Genomic DNA, 17,716 nt, shown 5'->3' on the forward strand with positions numbered 1-17,716 from the left:
AGCAGAGAGCTGGACTAGATGGACTCTGGTCTGATCCAGCTGGCTTGTTCTTATGTTCTTATTATGGCCAGTTTGGCACATTGGCTAGAGAACTGGGTTCAAATCACAATGAACCTGCCGCGGCCTTTGGCCAGTCTCTCAGTCTGCTCTATTTGTGGGGGGGTGAAACGTTGTGGATAATTGATCAAAATTAACACTGATGTTTTGTTTATTGGATGCAAATATATATTTTAAAGCAAGGAAGGAAGTGGAAGCAAAGAAGGTAGAGAAAAGGCAGGCAGGCAGGCAGGCAGGCAGGCAGGCAGGCAGGCAGGCAGGCAGGCAGGCAGGCAGGAAGGAAGGAAGGAAGGAAGGAAGGAAGGAAGGAAGGAAGGAAGGAAGGAAGGAAGGAAGGAAGGAAGGAAGGAAGGAAGGAAGGAAGGAAGGAAGGAAGGAAGGAAGTGGAAGAAGAGATGAAAAAGGAAGGCAGAGAAAGAAGAAAAAAAGGAGGGACAAAGCAGAGATAATGGAAGGATGTGGAAGAAAAGAAGGAAAGGAAAAGATTAAAGAGAAAGAAAGAGAGAAAAGAGGGAAGGGGGAAAAGATGAGGAAGGAAGAAAAGAGGGAAGAGAGACAGGAAGAAGGAAAAAGGAAGGAAGTGATAAAAAGAAGAGTTAAGAAAGGAAGGAAGGCTGGCAGGAAGGTAAGTAGAAAAAATAAGGATAAGAAAAGAGGGAAAAGCAAGTGCAGGGAAAAAGAAGGAAAAGAGAAAAAGGGGGGAGAGAGAATTCCTAAGGAAGGAGGGGTTAAAGTGTTCCAGTCTTTGGCCCCTCCTGCTTCTTTGATTTAAAAAAAAAGTCCGGGGGGGGGGGGGGATTTTAAAAGGCTGGTGTGTTCAAATATCGCAGCAAAGTTCCCTGCTTTCCCAAAAGGAGGCGTCTTGGAAGAGCGTTGGCATCGGAGGCAACTTCGCTTTGGCTTCAGCAGCTGGAGAGCGTCGGTTGGGCTCTCCTCTCTCGTGCCTCTACTGGCCCCCTGCCACCATCGCTTGGTGCTTTCTCTGCCCTTTGGGAATTCTTCGGAGAGCAAGTGCCTGGATTCCTTTGCCCGCCTCTCTGGCCCTCTCTGTGGTCCCACCTTGAGCGGAAGAATGATTGCAGAAGCCGGAGACATTGTTTTTGGCCTGGGATTCCTGCTTCTTTCTTTGACTTCAAAAACAGATGCGATTCCCGGTGAGTAACCAGAACAGGAGGACCAAAAGGGGGGTGGGTGGGGGGGTGATGGAGAAAGGAGGCAACCCATCGGTGGGAGGGAAGTGGAGAAAGTTGGATGCCCACCTTGTGTTGCAAGCGGCATCGTGCGACTGCACCGAACAAAAATGGAAACACAGAAGACACGATCTAGTGGAGTGAAGGCGAACCTATGGCACGGGTGCCAGAGGTGGCACTCAGAGCCCTCTCTGTGGGCACGCGCAAACAGAGTTCATCACATGGGGGGTGGAAAAATCACTCCCCCACACACACATCTAGGCTGGCCTGGGCTGCTGGGCTAGATTATTAGCATTAAAGCTAAGACCTAGTTTTGGGGAAGAAGAGAAGAAGAAGAGAAGAAGAGTTTTCAGATTTATATCCCCTCTTTCTCTCCTGCAGGAGACTCAAAGGGGCTTACAATCTCCTTGCCCTTCCCCCCTCACAACAAACACTCTGTGAGGTAGGTGGGGCTGAGAGAGCTCCAAAGAACTGTGACTAGCCCAAGGTCACCCAGCTGGCGTGTGTGGGAGTGTACAGGCTAATCTGAATTCCCCAGATAAGCCTCCACAGCTCAGGCGGCAGAGCGGAGAATCAAACCTGGTTCCTCCAGATTAGATACACGAGCTCTTAACCTCCTACGCCACTGCAGTGTAGGTAACCCTGTTAAGTGCTGTTAAACCCCACTGATTTTCATGCCAAGAACTAAAGCGCGATCATAAGAACATAAGAACATAAGAACAAGCCAGCTGGATCAGACCAGAGTCCATCTAGTCCAGCTCTCTGCTACTTGCAGTGGCCCACCAGGTGCCTTTGGGAGCTCACATGCAGATCCTTTACCTGGGAGTAAGCTCGGTTGCTGGCAATGGGGCTTGCTTCTGAGTAAACCCTCCTCGGGTCGCGATTCACCCGTTCGAAGAGTTCCATGGTTGCTTCAAAGCAAAGCCAACAACTACCACCAAGCTTACTCCCGAGTAAGGCATGCCTCAGAGCCAACCGTTTTTTTCTAAACGAAAACCTCAGCATTCAGGTTAAATTGCCGGGTTGGCACTTTGCGATAAATAAGTGGGTTTTGGGTTGCAGTTTGGGCGGTTTCGAAAAGGTTCGCCGTCACTGATCTAGTGGTTTTGTGTTGTATGGGTGAGATGGCAAAGAGCGCTCCCAAGTTTCTTCTGCATACCTCGTCTGTATGCTCCCAAACTCATGGTAATGAGTACTCTTCCATTCATTTCACTAGGGATACCACAGAAGGCCTTCTGGGTTGTGCTCTAAAAGTGTAGTGTAGTGATTAGGAGTGGTGGATTCTAATCTGGAGAACCCGGTTGGATTCCCCACTCTTACTCACGAGTGGCAGACTCTGATCTGGAGAACTGGATTTGTTTCCTTGTTCGTACACATGAAGCCTGCTGTTTGTCCTTGGGCTAGTCCCAGTTCTCTCTGAACTCTCTCAGCCCCACTTGCATCACAAGGTGTTGGCAGTGGGGAGGGGAAGGGAAGGAGTTTGTAAGACTCCTTAAAGGAGAGAAAGGCGGGGCATAAATCCAAACTACTCCTACTCCTCCAAATGAGCAAGATGCATTTCAGTCTGTGACTCACCATTATGATGGACCTATAACAAACTTAATACCATTTGTAACTGTGGATTTGAGGGAAGGGAATTGGAATTACGGCTTTAGCTCACCTCTGTTTTGGGATAGAGGGAAATACCATCTCTTCCCTTCAACGGGAGGGGGGTACCACCTAGGCCGCAGTGGTGGTGAACCTTTGGCACTCCAGATGTTATGGACTACAATTCCCATCAGCCCCTGCCAGCATGGTCAATTGGTTCCAAAGGTGCCAAAGGTTCGCCACCATGGACCTAGGGCAGTGGTGGCAAACCTTTGGCACTCCAGATGTTATGGACTACAATTCCCATCAGCCCCTGCCAGCATGGCCAATTGGTTCCAAAGGTGCCAAAAGTTCGCCACCATGGACCTAGGGCAGTGGTGGCAAACCTTTGGCACTCCAGATGTTATGGACTACAATTCCCATCAGCCCCTGCCAGCATGGCCAATTGGTTCCAAAGGTGCCAAAAGTTCGCCACCATGGACCTAGGGCAGTGATGGCAAACCTTTGGCACTCCAGATGTTATGGACTACAATTCCCATCAGCCCCTGCCAGCATGGCCAATTGGTTCCAAAGGTGCCAAAAGTTCGCCACCATGGACCTAGGGCAGTGATGGCAAACCTTTGGCACTCCAGATGTTATGGACTACAATTCCCATCAGCCCCTGCCAGCATGGCCAATTGGCCATGCTGGCTGGGGCTGATGGGAATTGTAGTCCATAACATCTGGAGTGCCAAAGGTTCGCCACTATGGACCTAGGGGAACATATGTGGTCCAATGTCCCCAAGCTGTGGCCATTTACGTGGGGGGGGGAGGTTTTGCCCCCACACTCCTCTTCCTTCCCCCCGGGTCCATACAATGACTTCAAGACTGGGTGCAAAAAAAGTTTGGTTGTGGTGGGGGAGGGTGGCCACCCATATGGAGGGTGGGGTGGGGTGGGGCGGGGCAGGGCGGGGCAGATAACTCGGATTTTGCATCGGGCTACATTTCCCCGAGATACGCCTCTGGGCTTGCTCCTCAGCAATGTGTTTACGTGTGCGGTCTCAAAGGTGAAATGCTGTAATATTCACAATGTTCACTTTCAATGAAAGTAACTGGTCAGAAAAGGTTTTCCGAGGTGAATTCTTGCTTGCATGGTGGCTTCCTGTTGTTTACTATGTTCCCTCCCTTCTTTAAACACCCCCACCCCCCCGGCTTGCATATTCATTCATTCATTCATTCATTCATTCATTCATTCATTCATTCATTCATTCATTCATTCATTCATTCATTCATTCATTCATTCATTCAGCCTTTATTTGGCATAAACAGTATAAAATCGCATCAAAATTGCATCAAAATACAAGCTTGCCACAAATAACAAATGAAGTTGATTCACACATACTGTTGCTTATGGGATATTTCCAGCAGAAAGTTTGCAAGCCATTTTACAGAACGTAGCATCAGAATTATTTAATAAGAACGATAGTCTGCTTGGTTCATCCAGCTCGCTAGGTATCATAGAAAGCAACCTAGAGTATTTGACTCTAACACTTGCCGATTTAGGACAACGGAATAATTGGTGAGTTAATGTTTCTAATTGATTTGCATCACACGAACACACCCTTTTGCGCATTTCTAGATTGTTATATCTACCTCGTAGTATAAGAACATAAGAACATAAGAACATAAGAACAAGCCAGCTGGATCAGACCAAAGTCCATCTAGTCCAGCTCTCTGCTACTCGCAGTGGCCCACCAGGTGCCTTTGGGAGCTCACATGTAGGATGTGAACGCAATGGCCTTCTGCGGCTGTTGCTCCCGATCACCTGGTCTGTTAAGGCATTTGCAATCTCAGATCAAGGAGGATCAAGATTGGTAGCCATAAATCAACTTCTCCTCCATAAATCTGTCCAAGCCCCTTTTAAAGCTATCCAGGTTAGTGGCCCTCACCACCTAGTATGGCAGAAGGGAAAACATTGAAGCGAGCGAGTGAAAAAACTCTTCTCTGATCTGGATTGGTCAGATGATACAGATAGGAGGCCATTCTGTTATGTTGTAAGGGGATTGATAGAGGTAAAGGTGAACAAGTTTTCCTCGCTGCCAGAGTTAAATAGTTCCATTCTCTCACCAACAATTTTGCTTCTCTGGGAAATCGTAGCGCAGTGTAGCTTTTGGGGAGCTGTTGTGATTTGGGTCGTGGTGAAGGTGGCGGGAAGAGAGGAAGACCCAACGTGAGATGGATCGACTCTGTAAAGGAAGGCACGGCTCTCAGTCCGCAAGAGCTGAGCAAGGGCTATTAAGAATAGGACGTTTCAGAGGACATTTGATTCGTAGGGTTGCCAGACATTGAAAGTGACTTGATGGCACTTCACACACACACACACACGGACACGCGCACCCACACACACACACTCTGACAGAGCGATGACACAGGTGGTATTGCCTAACTACCTGTGTCTCTCTGTGTTCAGGGCTTTCTGGCTTATGCAATCCTGCGATCATCAGCTTTCAAGTTCTAGGCCACAGTAGCCCTCAACCAGAGGCGTACCGGGGGGGGGGGGGCAATGGCACCTGGGGAAACACCTACTTTGGGTGCCCCCCCCACTGCCCCCACCCCCTGTCCCACTTAGCTTAGCCAGTGGCGGGACCAGGCCAAGGGGTGCCTGGCAGGACATGGAGGGTCAATTGACCCTGAGCGCCCCCATTGGATCACGTGCGGGTGCCTGGAAGGGCCTAAAGGAACAGTCAAGCCAGGAGAGGTGAGTCAGTCAGTCTTTAGTTCAGTCTCTGGAACCAGCAGAGAGGAGAAGCAGTGGAGAAGAAGAAGACTGGGCCAGGAAGAGCAGAGTGAGCTCTGGTGTTAATTTTGGAGGGCTTTTCTCAAAGCCACATCTTTTAAAACAGTGTATTTTAACAGGGGTTAGCAGGGGTTATCTCTTTTTCTCCTTGTAAGGCTGCTGAGAGCTGAGGCTGCTGGGAGGTGGGGCTTAACAGGGCTTAACAGAGGTTCCTCTTTGTCCTGGGCTGCTCAGAGGTGGGGCTCCTGAGGTGAGTCAGTCTTTAGTTCAGTCTCTGGAACCAGCAGAGAGGAGAAGCAGTGGAGAAGAAGACTGGGCCAGGAAGAGCAGAGTGAGCTCTGGTGTTCATTTTGGAGGGCTTTTCTCAAAGCAACATCTTTTAAAACAGTGTATTTTAACAGTGGTTAGCAGGGGTTCTCTCTTTTTCTCCTTATAAGGCTGCTGATAGCTGAGGCTGCTGAGGCTGCTGAGAGGTGGGGCTTAACAGGGGTTAACAGAGTTCCTCTTTGTCCTGGGCTGCTGAGAGGTGGGGCTGCTGAGAAGTGAGTCAGTCAGTCTTTAGTTCAATCTCTGGAACCAATCTTGATCCTCTTTGATCTGAGATTGCAAATCCCTTAGCAGATCAGGTGATCGGGAGCAGCAGCAGCAGCAGAAGGCCATTACTTTCACCTCCTGCAGGTGAGCTCCCAAAGGCACCTGGTGGGCCACTGCGAGTAGCAGAGAGCTGGACTAGATGGACTCTGGTCTGATCCAGCTGGCTTGTTCTTATGTCCTTATGAGCCTGCCGCGGGCCTGCTGGCCGCCCCCACGTGATCCAATGGGGGCGCTCAGGGTCAATTGACCCCCCATGTCCCTCTGGCAGATACGCCACTGCCCTCAACCAGGTGGTATCAGCTTGTCCTTTGCCAGTCCAGGCAGCACCAGCAGATATTAGCTCTGATTGTCAGGTGCGCTTGTAGAAACAGAGGTGGCCCCCGGCCTTCCTCTGGAGCATCTCAGAAATCTGGCCTGTGGGCAGGAACTCTGAAAAAGAGGGGATGCTCTGAATAAAACACCTGCATGCTTTGGGTACCCTGCCCTGGATGGCCCAGGCTAGACCCATCTTGTCAGTTCTCAGCATAAGCATAAGCATTTTTATTGTCATTGTGCACGCACAACGAAAATTTACAGCAGCATTCCTCGATGCACACAATGTCAGACTCATACCCCATCCTCTCTTTCCCCTTCCTCCACCCATCCCTACACAGCCCCAAACACATCAACACGAAGCCGCGGAGTTCAGCGTAGCCACAGCTCTAGAGTAGAAGCTGTCTCTAAGCCTCTTTGTCCTAGTTTTGATAGACCTGTATCGTCTGCCGGATGGTCACAGTTCAAAAAGAGAGTGTGCTGGATGAGACGGGTCTCTCAGAATATTTTGGGCTTTCTTCAGGCTTCGGGAATTATAGAGTTCTTCCAAGGAGGGGAGAGGGCAGCCGATAATCCTCTGGGCAGGAGTGACCACCCTTTGGAGCGCCTTCCTATCTGCCACTGTGCAACTGGAGAACCATACACAGATGCAGTAGGTTAAGACACTCTCTATAGCACAGCGGTAAAAGGACACCAGGAGTTTTCCATTCAGTTGTTGTTTCCTTAACAGTCTCAGATAGTACAGTCTTTGCTGGGCCTTCTGAACCACCGTGGCAGTCTGTACGCCCCAGGTCAAGTCCTCTGTAATCACGACGCCCAGAAATGATGCAGAGTTGTCCCTGGTTAGTACTTGGGTGGGCAACGGCCAGGGAAATCTAGGCAGAAACCAACAACGGCAAAGCGCCTTTGAACGTCCCTCACCTTGACTTGCGTGGCCCAAGCCAACCTGGTCTCCTCAGATTTGAGAAGCTAAACAGGATCGCCCCCGGCTAGTGCTTGGGTTGGAGACAACCGAGGCGGTCCAGGATTGACACACAATGACAAACCACCTCTGAATGTCTCACCTTGAAAAACCTTACAGGGTCGTCGTAAGTCAGCTGCGATTCGGCGGCACCCAAAAACCCGAGTCCTCATTTTGTTGACCTGGGTAGAGGGGCTCTGGAGATTAGTTGCAATTCCTAGAGATCTTCAGACACTCATACATAGTGCACAGTCACCTTCCTTTTATAAGGATTGAGCCAAGCGTGGCGTCGTGGTTAAGAACAGGTGCACTCTAATCTGGAGAACCGGGTTTGATTCCCCGCTCTGCCACTTGAGCTGTGGAGGGACCAGATTAGCTCATGCACTCCAATACGTGCCATCTGGGTGACCTTGGGCTAGTCACAGTTCTCTCAGGACTCTCTCAGCCCCACCTGCCTCACAAGGTGTCTGTTGTGGGGAGAGGAAGGGAAAGGAGCTTGTAAGCCACCTTGAGTCTCCTTACAGGAGAGAAAGGTGGGGTATAAATCCAAACTACTACTACTACTCCTCTCCTCCTCTTTTCCTTCTCCTCCTCCTCCTCTCCTTCTCTTTCTCTTTCTCTTTCTCTTTTCCTTTTCCTTTTCCTTTTCCTTCTCCTTCTCCTTCTCCTTCTCCTCTCCTTCTCTTTCTCTTTTCCTTCTCCTTCTCCTCCTCCTCCTCCTCTCCTTCTCTTTTCCTTCTCCTTCTCCTTCTCCTCCTCCTCTCCTCTTTCTCTTTCTCTTCTCCTTCTCCTTCTCCTCCTCCTCCTCCTCTCCTCCTCTTTTCCTCCTCCTCCTCCTCCTCCTCCTCCTCCTCCTCTCCTTCTCTTTCTCTTTTCCTTCTCCTCCTCCTCCTCTTCCTCTTCCTCCTCTCCTTCTCTTTCTCTTCTCCTTCTCCTCCTTCTCCTCCTCCTCCTCCTCCTCCTCCTCTCCTTCTCTTTCTCTTTCTCTTTCCCTTCTCCTCCTCCTCCTCTCCTCTTTCTTTTTCCCTTCTCCTTCTCCTCTTTCTCTTTCTCTTCTCCTTCTCCTTCTCCTCTTCCTCTTCTCCTTCTCCTCCTTCTCCTCCTCCTCCTCTCCTTCTCTTTCTCTTTCTCTTTCTCTTTCCCTTCTCCTCCTCCTCCTCTCCTCTTTCTCTTTTCCTTCTCCTTCTCCTCTCCTACTCTTTCTCTTCTCCTTCTCCTTCTCCTCCTCCTCCTCCTTCTCCTCCTCCTCCTCCTCCTCTAAAGCATTTTCTATCCTCTTTTTTTGGTCACTTTGGTAAAGTCTTGAGATCAGTTGTAATATTGAGAGATCTCCGGGCCACCCCTGGAAGTTGACAAACCTGATAAAAGGGAAGGGGGGCAGAGTCTCAAGGGAGTGTGCCACCCCCAGCCTCATTTGAGCCAAATCCCAGCACTTCAAGAATTCAGTTTGGAACTGAAGAAGAAGAAGAAGAGTTGGATTTATATTCTGCTCTTCTCAGCCATGAGGCAGCTCAAAGCGGCTTACAAATCGCCTTCCCTTCCTCTCCCCACAACAGACAGCTTGTGAGTCGGTGGAGCTGAGAGAGTTCTGAGAAGACTGTGACTAGCCCAAGGGCACCCAGCAGACTTCATGTGGAGGAGTGGGGAAACAAATCCAGTTCATCAGATAAGAGTCTGCCACTTTTAATCACTACACCATAGGTGTCAAACTCGTGGCCCTCCAGATGTTATGGACTACAATTCCCATCATCCCCTGCGCATCATGCTGGCATGGGGATGATGGGAACTAACAATGGTAACATCCTAGGAGAACAGTTTGACCTACCTGTACCTACCTACAATGGCTCTCCTGGTAGCTGGGGGCCCAGCATGAAGAAACCAGTGGACCTTGGTTGGGTGGACCAAATCATTCAGAAAAGGCCCGGGGGAACCTCAGCTGAGCCCCAGCATTCTATCTTATTACCAATCCAGCCTTGATTGCAACAGAGACAATCCTCCCGTCTTCCTGCCCTAATTACTTATTGGCAGACAATATCGCGTTCGGATTTGGCACTTCTCCCGTTCGCGTCGAGCGGCCAGGTAACACAAGCCGTGCCAGGTGCCGGATCACATGCAAAGGCTCAAGTTTTTTGTGTCAACTTGTTTGGTTGGCATGCAGTTTCCTCTGCCTGATAGAGCCACGCTTGAAGAATCTGGGACTTTCTGACAGGTAGCTGGTGAAGCTTTGAGAGGTGAGGGGCGACTGAGATCTACATGACACATTGAACCTGGTTTTAGAATCACAGAGTCATCGAGTTGGAAGAGATGACAACAGCCATCTAGTCCAGTGGTGGCAAGCCTTTGGCACTCCAGATGTTATGGACTACAATTCCCATCAGCCCCTGCCAGCATGGCCAATTAGCCATTCTGGCAGGGGCTGATGGGAATTGTAGTCCATGACATCTGGAGTGCCAAAGGTTCGCCACCACGGATCTAGTCCAACCCCCTGCAATACAGAAGACACAATCAAAGCACTCCTGACAGATGGCCATCCAGCCTATCTTTAAAAACTTCCAAAGAAGGAGACTCCACCACCCTCTGAGGTGGTGCATTCCAATGTCGAACAGCCCTGACTGTCAGGAAGTTCTTCCTGATGTTTAGGTGGAATCTCTTCTCCTGCACCTTGAACCCATGACTCCTGGTCCTGGTCTCTGGAGCAGCAGAAAACAAGCTTGCTCCCTCACCAACATGACATCCCTTCCAATATCTAAACAGGGCTATCAAGTCCACCCTTTAACCAGTGGTGGGATCCAAAAATTTTAGTAACAGGTTCCCATGGTGGTGGGATTCAAACTGTGGCGTAGCGCCAATGGGGCTGGGCGAGGGGAGCCTGCGACCACAGGCGTGGCCCGGCGAGGGCATTCCGAGAGAGTAGGGCATTCCCTGGGCAGGGCTGCTGGCAAGGGCCTTGCAGCCCATTCTGCATGCAGATCCTTGGGCGGGAAACGAATGCACGCTGGCGCAGGCTGCCACGCACGCCAGTGCACCTCCTGCTAGACTGCTTCAAGTTCTGCGTGCTGAGAAGAGGGGTGTCACTAAGGCAAAAATCACGTGGCAGAATCACCCATTAGTAACCCCCTCTTGGCACACACAAATAATTAGTAACCTGCTCTCGGGAACCTGTGAGAACCTGCTGGATCCCACCTCTGCCTTTAACTTTTTCTTCACCAAATGAAACCTCCCCAGCTCCCCAAGTCTCTCCTCATACGGCATGGACTCCAGATCTTTGACCGTTCTCAACGTTTCTTGGAGAAGGTCTGTGTGGCGAGACGTGTGGAAGCCCCGTTTGAACACAGCCTTCTGCTGAGTCAAGCCCTTAATCTGTCACTGTTAGTATTGTCTACTCTGACTGGCAGCCGCTCTCCAGGGTTTCAGGACGAGGCCTTTCGCATCACTTCCTGCCTGGTCCTTTTAACTGGAAATGCTGGAGATTGAACCTGGGGATACCAACTGCATGCAAAGCAGAAACCAAAAGAAGAAGGAGAAGAGTTTGGATTTATATCCCCCCTTTCTCTCCTGTAGGTGACTCAAAGGGGCTGACAATCTCCTTGCCCTTCCCCCCTCACAACAAACACCCTGTGAGGTGGGTGGGGCTGAGAGAGCTCCGAGAAGCTGTGACTAGCCCAAGGTCACCCAGCTGGCGTGTGTGGGAGTGCGCAGGCTAATCTGAATTCCCCAGATAAGCCTCCACAACTCAGGCGGCAGAGCTGGGAATCAAACCCGGTTCCTCCAGATTAGATACACCAGCTCTCAACCTCCTGCGCCACTGCTGCTCCAGAGCCATGCCTTCCTCTTCAGATCTGAAGTGTAAATTCCTATGGTAAGTAGGAGTCTGGAGGGGATAGGAGAAACCACTGAAGTTCACGAAGATGAACCACAGCCTGGCGTAGTGGTGAAGAGCAGCAGACTCTAATCTGGAGAGCCGGGTTTGATTCCCCAGCCCTCCACCTGAGTGTCTGACGCTGATCTGATGAATTGGATTTGTTTCCCTGCTCCTCCACATGAAGCCTGCTGGGTGACCTTGGGCCGGTCACAGTTCTCTCGGAACTCTCTCAACCCCACCTACCTCGCAAGATGTCTGTGGTGGGGAGAGGAAGGGAAGGTCTTGGTGATGCATTTTTGTACTCCTCACGTGAGAGAAAAGCGGGGTATAAATCCAAAACCTTTCTCCTCTCTAAATGGAAAAACTGTCTTCTTGGACTTTGGGGCAGCAGAATTCAAAGCTGGTAGCACCTTAGAAACCAGCAAGATTTTGGGTGTCCCACAAACTTTGATACTTCCCTCTAGCTCCAAAATCCTTAAGCCTGTGCATCTGCCTGAAGAATACACACATCCAGCATGTATTTACCCCATTCATCATATATGTGCACTTACAAGAACTCAGGTGCAGTGGCGTAGCGATCAGGGGACAGGGGGAAATTGCCCCTGCCCTCCCTGTGGCGCCCCCCCCACACTTACCTTAATGAAACAGTGCAGGCTGGAGAAGCAGCCTGTTCCCTTCAGGCTGAAAATGGCCAGGTGGGAACTACACTTCCCAGGAGACCTTGTGAGCCCCAGGGTCTCCTGGGAAGGGTAGTTACCTGAACTCAGCCTGAAGCGTCAACAGAAGCTGCTATCTCCAGCCTGCATATTGCTCCTAAGATGAAGATGAGAGCACTCCCTAATTTCCCCCTGTCCCCTGGTAGCTACGCCACTGCGCCTGAGTTCTTGTAAGTGCACATACATGATTAATGGGTTAAATACATGCTGGGCGTGTGTATTCTTCAGGCAGACGCACAGGCTTAATGATTTTGGAGCTAGAGGGAAGTATCAAAGTTTGTGGGACACCGCAGCAGTGGCGTAGGAGGTTAAGAGCTCATGTATCTAATCTGGAGGAACCGGGTTTGATTCCCAGCTCTGCCGCCTGAGCTGTGGAGGCTTATCTGGGGAATTCAGATTAGCCTGTACACTCCCACACACCAGCTGGGTGACCTTGGGCTAGTCACAGCTTCTCGGAGCTCTCTCAGCCCCAACCACCTCACAGGGTGTTTGTTGTGAGGGGGGAAGGGCAAGGAGATTGTCAGCCCCTTTGAGTCTCCTGCAGGAGAGAAAGGGGGGATATAAATCCAAACTCCTCCTCCTCCTCCTCCTCCTCCTCCTCCTCCTCCTCTTCTTCTTCTTCTTCCTCTTGTCCCTCTCCCCCTCCTTCTTCCTCTTCTTCCTCTCCCCCTCCCCTCCCCTCCCTTCCCCTCCCCCTCCCCCTGCCCCTCCCTTGCCCCTCCCCCTCCCCCCTCCCCCTCTTCTTCTTCTTCTTCTTCTTCTTCTTCTTCTTCTTCTTCTTCCTCTTGTCCCTCTCCCCCTCCTTCTTCCTCTTCTTCCTCTTCTTCCTCTCCCCCTCCCCCTCCCCCTCCCCTGCCCCTGCCCCTGCCCCTCTTCTTCTTCTTCTTCTTCTTCTTCTTCTTCTTCTTCTTCTTCTTCTTCTTCTTCTTCTTCTTCTTCTTCTTCTTCTTCTTCTTCTTCTTCTTCTTCTTCTTCTTCTTCTTCTTCTTCTTCCTCTTGTCCCTCTCCCCCTCCTTCTTTCTCTTCTTCCTCTTCTTCCTCTTCTTCCTCTCCCCCTCCCCTCCCTCCCCCTCCCCCTCCCCCTGCCCCTCCCTTGCCCCTCCCCCTCCCCCTCCCCCTGCCCCTCTTCTTCTTCTTCTTCTTCTTCTTCTTCTTCTTCTTCTTCTTCTTCTTCTTCTTCTTCTTCTTCTTCTTCTTCTTCTTCTTCTTCTTCTTCTTCTTCTTCTTCTTCCTCTTGTCCCTCTCCCCCTCCTTCTTCCTCTTCTTCCTCTTCTTCCTCTCCCCCTCCCCCTCCCCCTCCCCCTCCCCTGCCCCTGCCCCTGCCCCTGCCCCTGCCCCTGCCCCTGCCCCTGCCCCTGCCCCTGCCCCTGCCCCTCCCCCTCTTCTTCTTCTTCTTCTTCTTCTTCTTCTTCTTCTTCTTCTTCTTCTTCTTCTTCTTCTTCTTCTTCTTCTTCTTCTTCTTCTTCTTCTTCTTCTTCTTCTTCTTCTTCTTCTTCTTCTTCTTCTTTGAAACGAACTTTGGAACTCCCAGAAGTCCAGGGAAACCCTGTGCCATCAGGCCTCAATATATTTGCTTATTACTCAGCTGCGCCTTGGAAACACAGAACATTTAAAGCAACCAAGAACCATTTTTCTCATCCGATCAGAAGCCTCCGATGCCACAGAGCAGGGGCCCCCCAACCTTTTCTGAAGGTACCTCTGGCATTCTGGGGGCACCTCTGGCATTCTGACATAATGTGGTGGGCACGGCCACACCCTGGCAGCCACAGGAGGCAGACCCAAGCCACCCCGGGTGCTGCCTCAGTTTACCTTCAGGTCGAATTCCCCACTACCTTCTTAGCCAGGTTTCAGGACACAAAGTAACCAGGTTTCAGGTACGACCTTCCCATTGCTTGCGCGACAGACATGGATGCTTCCCGTTATTGGCTCTCGTTCTCCTCCTTATCCTGCTTCCCGGCTTGCAAGTGAGACAAAACTCATTGACACAGTTCAGAGACAGATCCGAGGGGAGGGACAGGGTTTCATTTCCCGCTGTGTGGAGGCTGATGGCCTTAAAAGTCCGGGCAACCAATCCAGAAGCGCTCTGCCGGCGCCCGAGCGATGCAGCGCTTGGCCTGATGTTCCTGGAAGCCCGATCCGCACCCGTTCCCGAGAAAATGTTTTGAGCTTGAGGCGTTTAAAAAAAATGACTGTTCGCCCATTAAAACGCACAAACGTTCGTCCCAGTGAACGTTAAACTGAAAAACGTTGACTTTTTTTTGCGGTCCCGCCCCGACAAGGCCCGTTTTCGCAGGGAGAAAGGTCCTGCCCCGACAAAGGCCTTCCAGCCAATCCCAGGAGGCGGGGGGGCAATGGCGGAGATCGCCCTGGTAGTGGGGATTGCTACATTTCTGGAACCCGGGAAAGGACTCCGTGTGTCTGCTGTGTGCATGCTGTCATGGGGAGGTTGAAACTCTCCGATAGAGAGGTGCGGTTTCACTACGAACCGGTTTTGATCTGCATAGAATTTTCCAATGGGGATTCGACCTCAGTCGCACAATGAAGACCCATGTGCATGTTACGTGCTTGATGGTCCTTCCATAAACTATAGTCAAAGAAACGTTGTCGGCCAATCAAATCTCCAACGGCCAATCAGAAGTCTTGCTGGTCCCGCCCGCTATCTAGAAAACACTGCAAGGAGTGTCAAACTAGGGGACATAAGAACATAAGAACATAAGAACGAGCCTGCTGGATCAGACCAGAGTCCATCTAGTCCAGCTCTCTGCTACTCGCAGTGGCCCACCAGGTGCCTTTGGGAGCTCACCTACAGGAGGTGAAAGCAATGGCCTGCTGCTGCTGCTGCTGCTCCCGAGCACCTGGTCTGCTAAGGCATTTGCAATCTGAGATCAAGGAGGATCAAGATTGGTAGCCATAGATCGACTTCTCCTCCATAAATCTGCCCAAGACTCAGGTTCGCATGCGGCTACTTCCTAGGAGGAAGGGCGGGATATAAATTTAATAAATAAATATTGAATCAGACCTTGGACCTATCAAGACATTTGCTCTCTGCTCAGACTGCCAGTGGTTTTCTAGAGTCTCACCTGCCTTTCGCATCACCTATTGCCTGATTGCTATAACTGGAGGTGCCGGAGATCCGCACAGAACCACGTTCACGGGATCCAGCAAGCGTGGCTGCACAAAAACAGACGTTTGTGACCCCATTCTTTATGGAATCCAGCACAACGTGGTCAAACGCACCGAGCTCTAATGTGTGTGAAGCACCGTTAAGTTGCATCCAACTCATGGCACCCTGATGAATTTTGAAGGGATGTCATGTTGGTGAGGGAGCAAGCTTGTTTTTGGCTGCTGCAGAGTCTAGGACCAGGAGCCGTGCGTTCAAGGGGAAGGAAAAGAGATCCCATCTGAACATCAGGAAAAACGTCCTGACAGTCAGGGCTGTTCGACAGTGGAATGCACTACCTCGGAGGGTGGCGGCGCCTCCTTCTTTGGAGTTTTTTTAAAGAGAGGCTGGATGTATTGTCGAAGGCTTTCACGGCCGGAATCACACAGAGAAGCAATTGAAATCCATAAGCACATGGACAATTTTAACAGGAAGGAAGAAACTATGAAAATGAACAGAACTTGGCTGCCAGTGCAGAAAAAACAATTGCTGCTAACCTGCCTTCCATTGAGGACCTGTATTTGGGTCCAAAGGGCTGTGAAAATGTTACTGACCCCTCACATCCTGGACATAAACTGTTTCCAACTCTTACCCCTCTAAACGTAAAGCTTTACAGAGCCACTGCACACCAAGACAACTAAGACATAAGAACAGTTTTTCCCAGAATGCCATCCCACTCTGTTAAACAAAATAATTCCCTCGATAATGTCAGAACTATTTATTATATATTTATTATATAATTGCTGCTACTACTTTTTCATCATTCCTATTACCCATCTCACTCCCAATTTATGACTGTATGACTATAGCCTGTGCTGACATTTTTTCATTTTATTTTATGATTTTTTACATTTTTATGTTTTATTACTATTGATTGTTCCCTGATTTGCTTACTAGACCTATATATACTTGACAATTCGTAGAAGTGCTGTGGCCTAACCTTATGATTCTTGACAAATGTATTTTTCTTTTATGTACACTGAGAGCATATGCACCGGAGACAAATTCCTTGTGTGTCCAATCACACTTGGCCAATAAAGATTCTATTCTAAAATACTAGAGTCAAGACAGTGTCTAACCAGCTCCACACAAACACAGGATGACCATAGACAAAAGAAACAAAGGCCAGATACTTCTATTCAGATGCTTCCCCACCAGTTGACCTTACTTTATCTCTGAAGTATTTAAGCCCATGCTATAGTCTTCATTGTTATACTTCTATTCAGATGCCCTCAACTATTGACCTGGTTGCCTTCTTTGTTACTCACAGACAAGGTTTCTCCACCCACCCTGGACACTCCAACAGATATATATTCCACTTGCTTTCCCAACATCAGATCCTCTGAAGATGCCAGCCACAGGATGCAGAAGTGAAGCGATCAGGAGAGAAGTGCTGCTAGAAGGTATAGCCAGACAGCCGGAAAACCACTCTCAGCACCCAAGGGCTGGATGGCCACTTGTATCAGGAAGTGCTCTGATTCTATGTGTTCCTGCATTTGCAGGGGGGTTGGACCCCTGGATGGCCCTTTGTGGTCTCTTCAGAAGAGGAGGGAGGAGAGAGAGTGGGAGTTTGGATTTATACCCACCACCTTTTTCTCCCTGTAAAGAGAACTCCAAAGTGGCTGACAAAGCTCCTTTCCCTTCCTCTCCCCACAACAGACACCTTGTGAGGCTGGTGGGGCTGAGAGAGTCCTGAGAGAACTGTGACTGGCTCGAGGTCACCCAGCAGGAATGTAGGAGTGCAGAAACACATCGGGTTCACCAGATAAGAAAAGAAGAAGAAGAAGAGTTTGGATTTATATCCCCCCCTTTCTCTCCTGCAGGAGACTCAAAGGAGACTTACAATCTCTCCTTGCCCTTCCCCCTCACAGCAAACACCCTGTGGGAGTGAGGTGGAACTGGGGCTGAGAGAGCTCCGAGAAGCTGTGACTAGCCCAAGGTCACCCAGCGGGCGTGTGTGGGAGTGTACAGGCTAATCTGAATTCCCAGATAAGCCTCCGCCCCTCACATAGGGGAGTGGGGAATCAAACCCGGTTCTTCAGATTAGAATCCACCTGCTCTCGACCACTACACCTCGCTGGCTCTCAAAAAACAGGCTCAGACATTAACATCACCGTTTGGCTGGCGTTCAAGTCGTTCTGGGTGACCGGAACGGACTGGCAATCAGCTCACGTCTGATTGTCACAGTTGAACAGGAGGAGATTTTCAAGGCATGCCTTTTTCCCCGCGCTTGTGCAAACGGCTGATTCCTTGGCAATCGCGGAAAGGGCCCTTTGATCACTTCGGATGGTCTGGACAAGCTGCCAGACTTCATCGGAGCAGCTTGTTCACACCTTGTTTACTTCCAATCCTCGAGGCCCACAGCGTGTAGAACAAGCGTACCTATTTTTATGGGACAGATGTTTGAGGGCAGGGCATGCCCTGGGAGGAAACAGGTGTTTTCCTGAAGATAAACAGGAGCTGAGCCGTCTTCCCAACCGCTGTGGGGGATCTCTCTCTCG

The 17,716-nt window shown here is 50.3% G+C and overlaps 1 protein-coding gene across 1 annotated transcript in view; it reads left to right on the forward strand.

The window, feature by feature from the left end:
* The first annotated feature begins 922 nt into the window (after positions 1 to 922).
* CHRDL2 (chordin like 2) overlaps positions 923 to 17,716 on the forward strand; it is a 52,869-nt gene continuing 36,075 nt past the window's right edge. Inside the window, exon 1 of the mRNA XM_048494755.1 lies at positions 923 to 1,211. Coding sequence (XP_048350712.1) covers positions 1,130 to 1,211 — 82 coding nt within the window. The 5' untranslated portion in view covers positions 923 to 1,129. The remainder of the gene's footprint in view (positions 1,212 to 17,716) is intronic.

The sequence above is a fragment of the Sphaerodactylus townsendi genome, linkage group LG04 (assembly GCF_021028975.2).
Source record: "Sphaerodactylus townsendi isolate TG3544 linkage group LG04, MPM_Stown_v2.3, whole genome shotgun sequence".
Classification (NCBI taxonomy): Eukaryota; Metazoa; Chordata; class Lepidosauria; order Squamata; family Sphaerodactylidae; genus Sphaerodactylus; species Sphaerodactylus townsendi.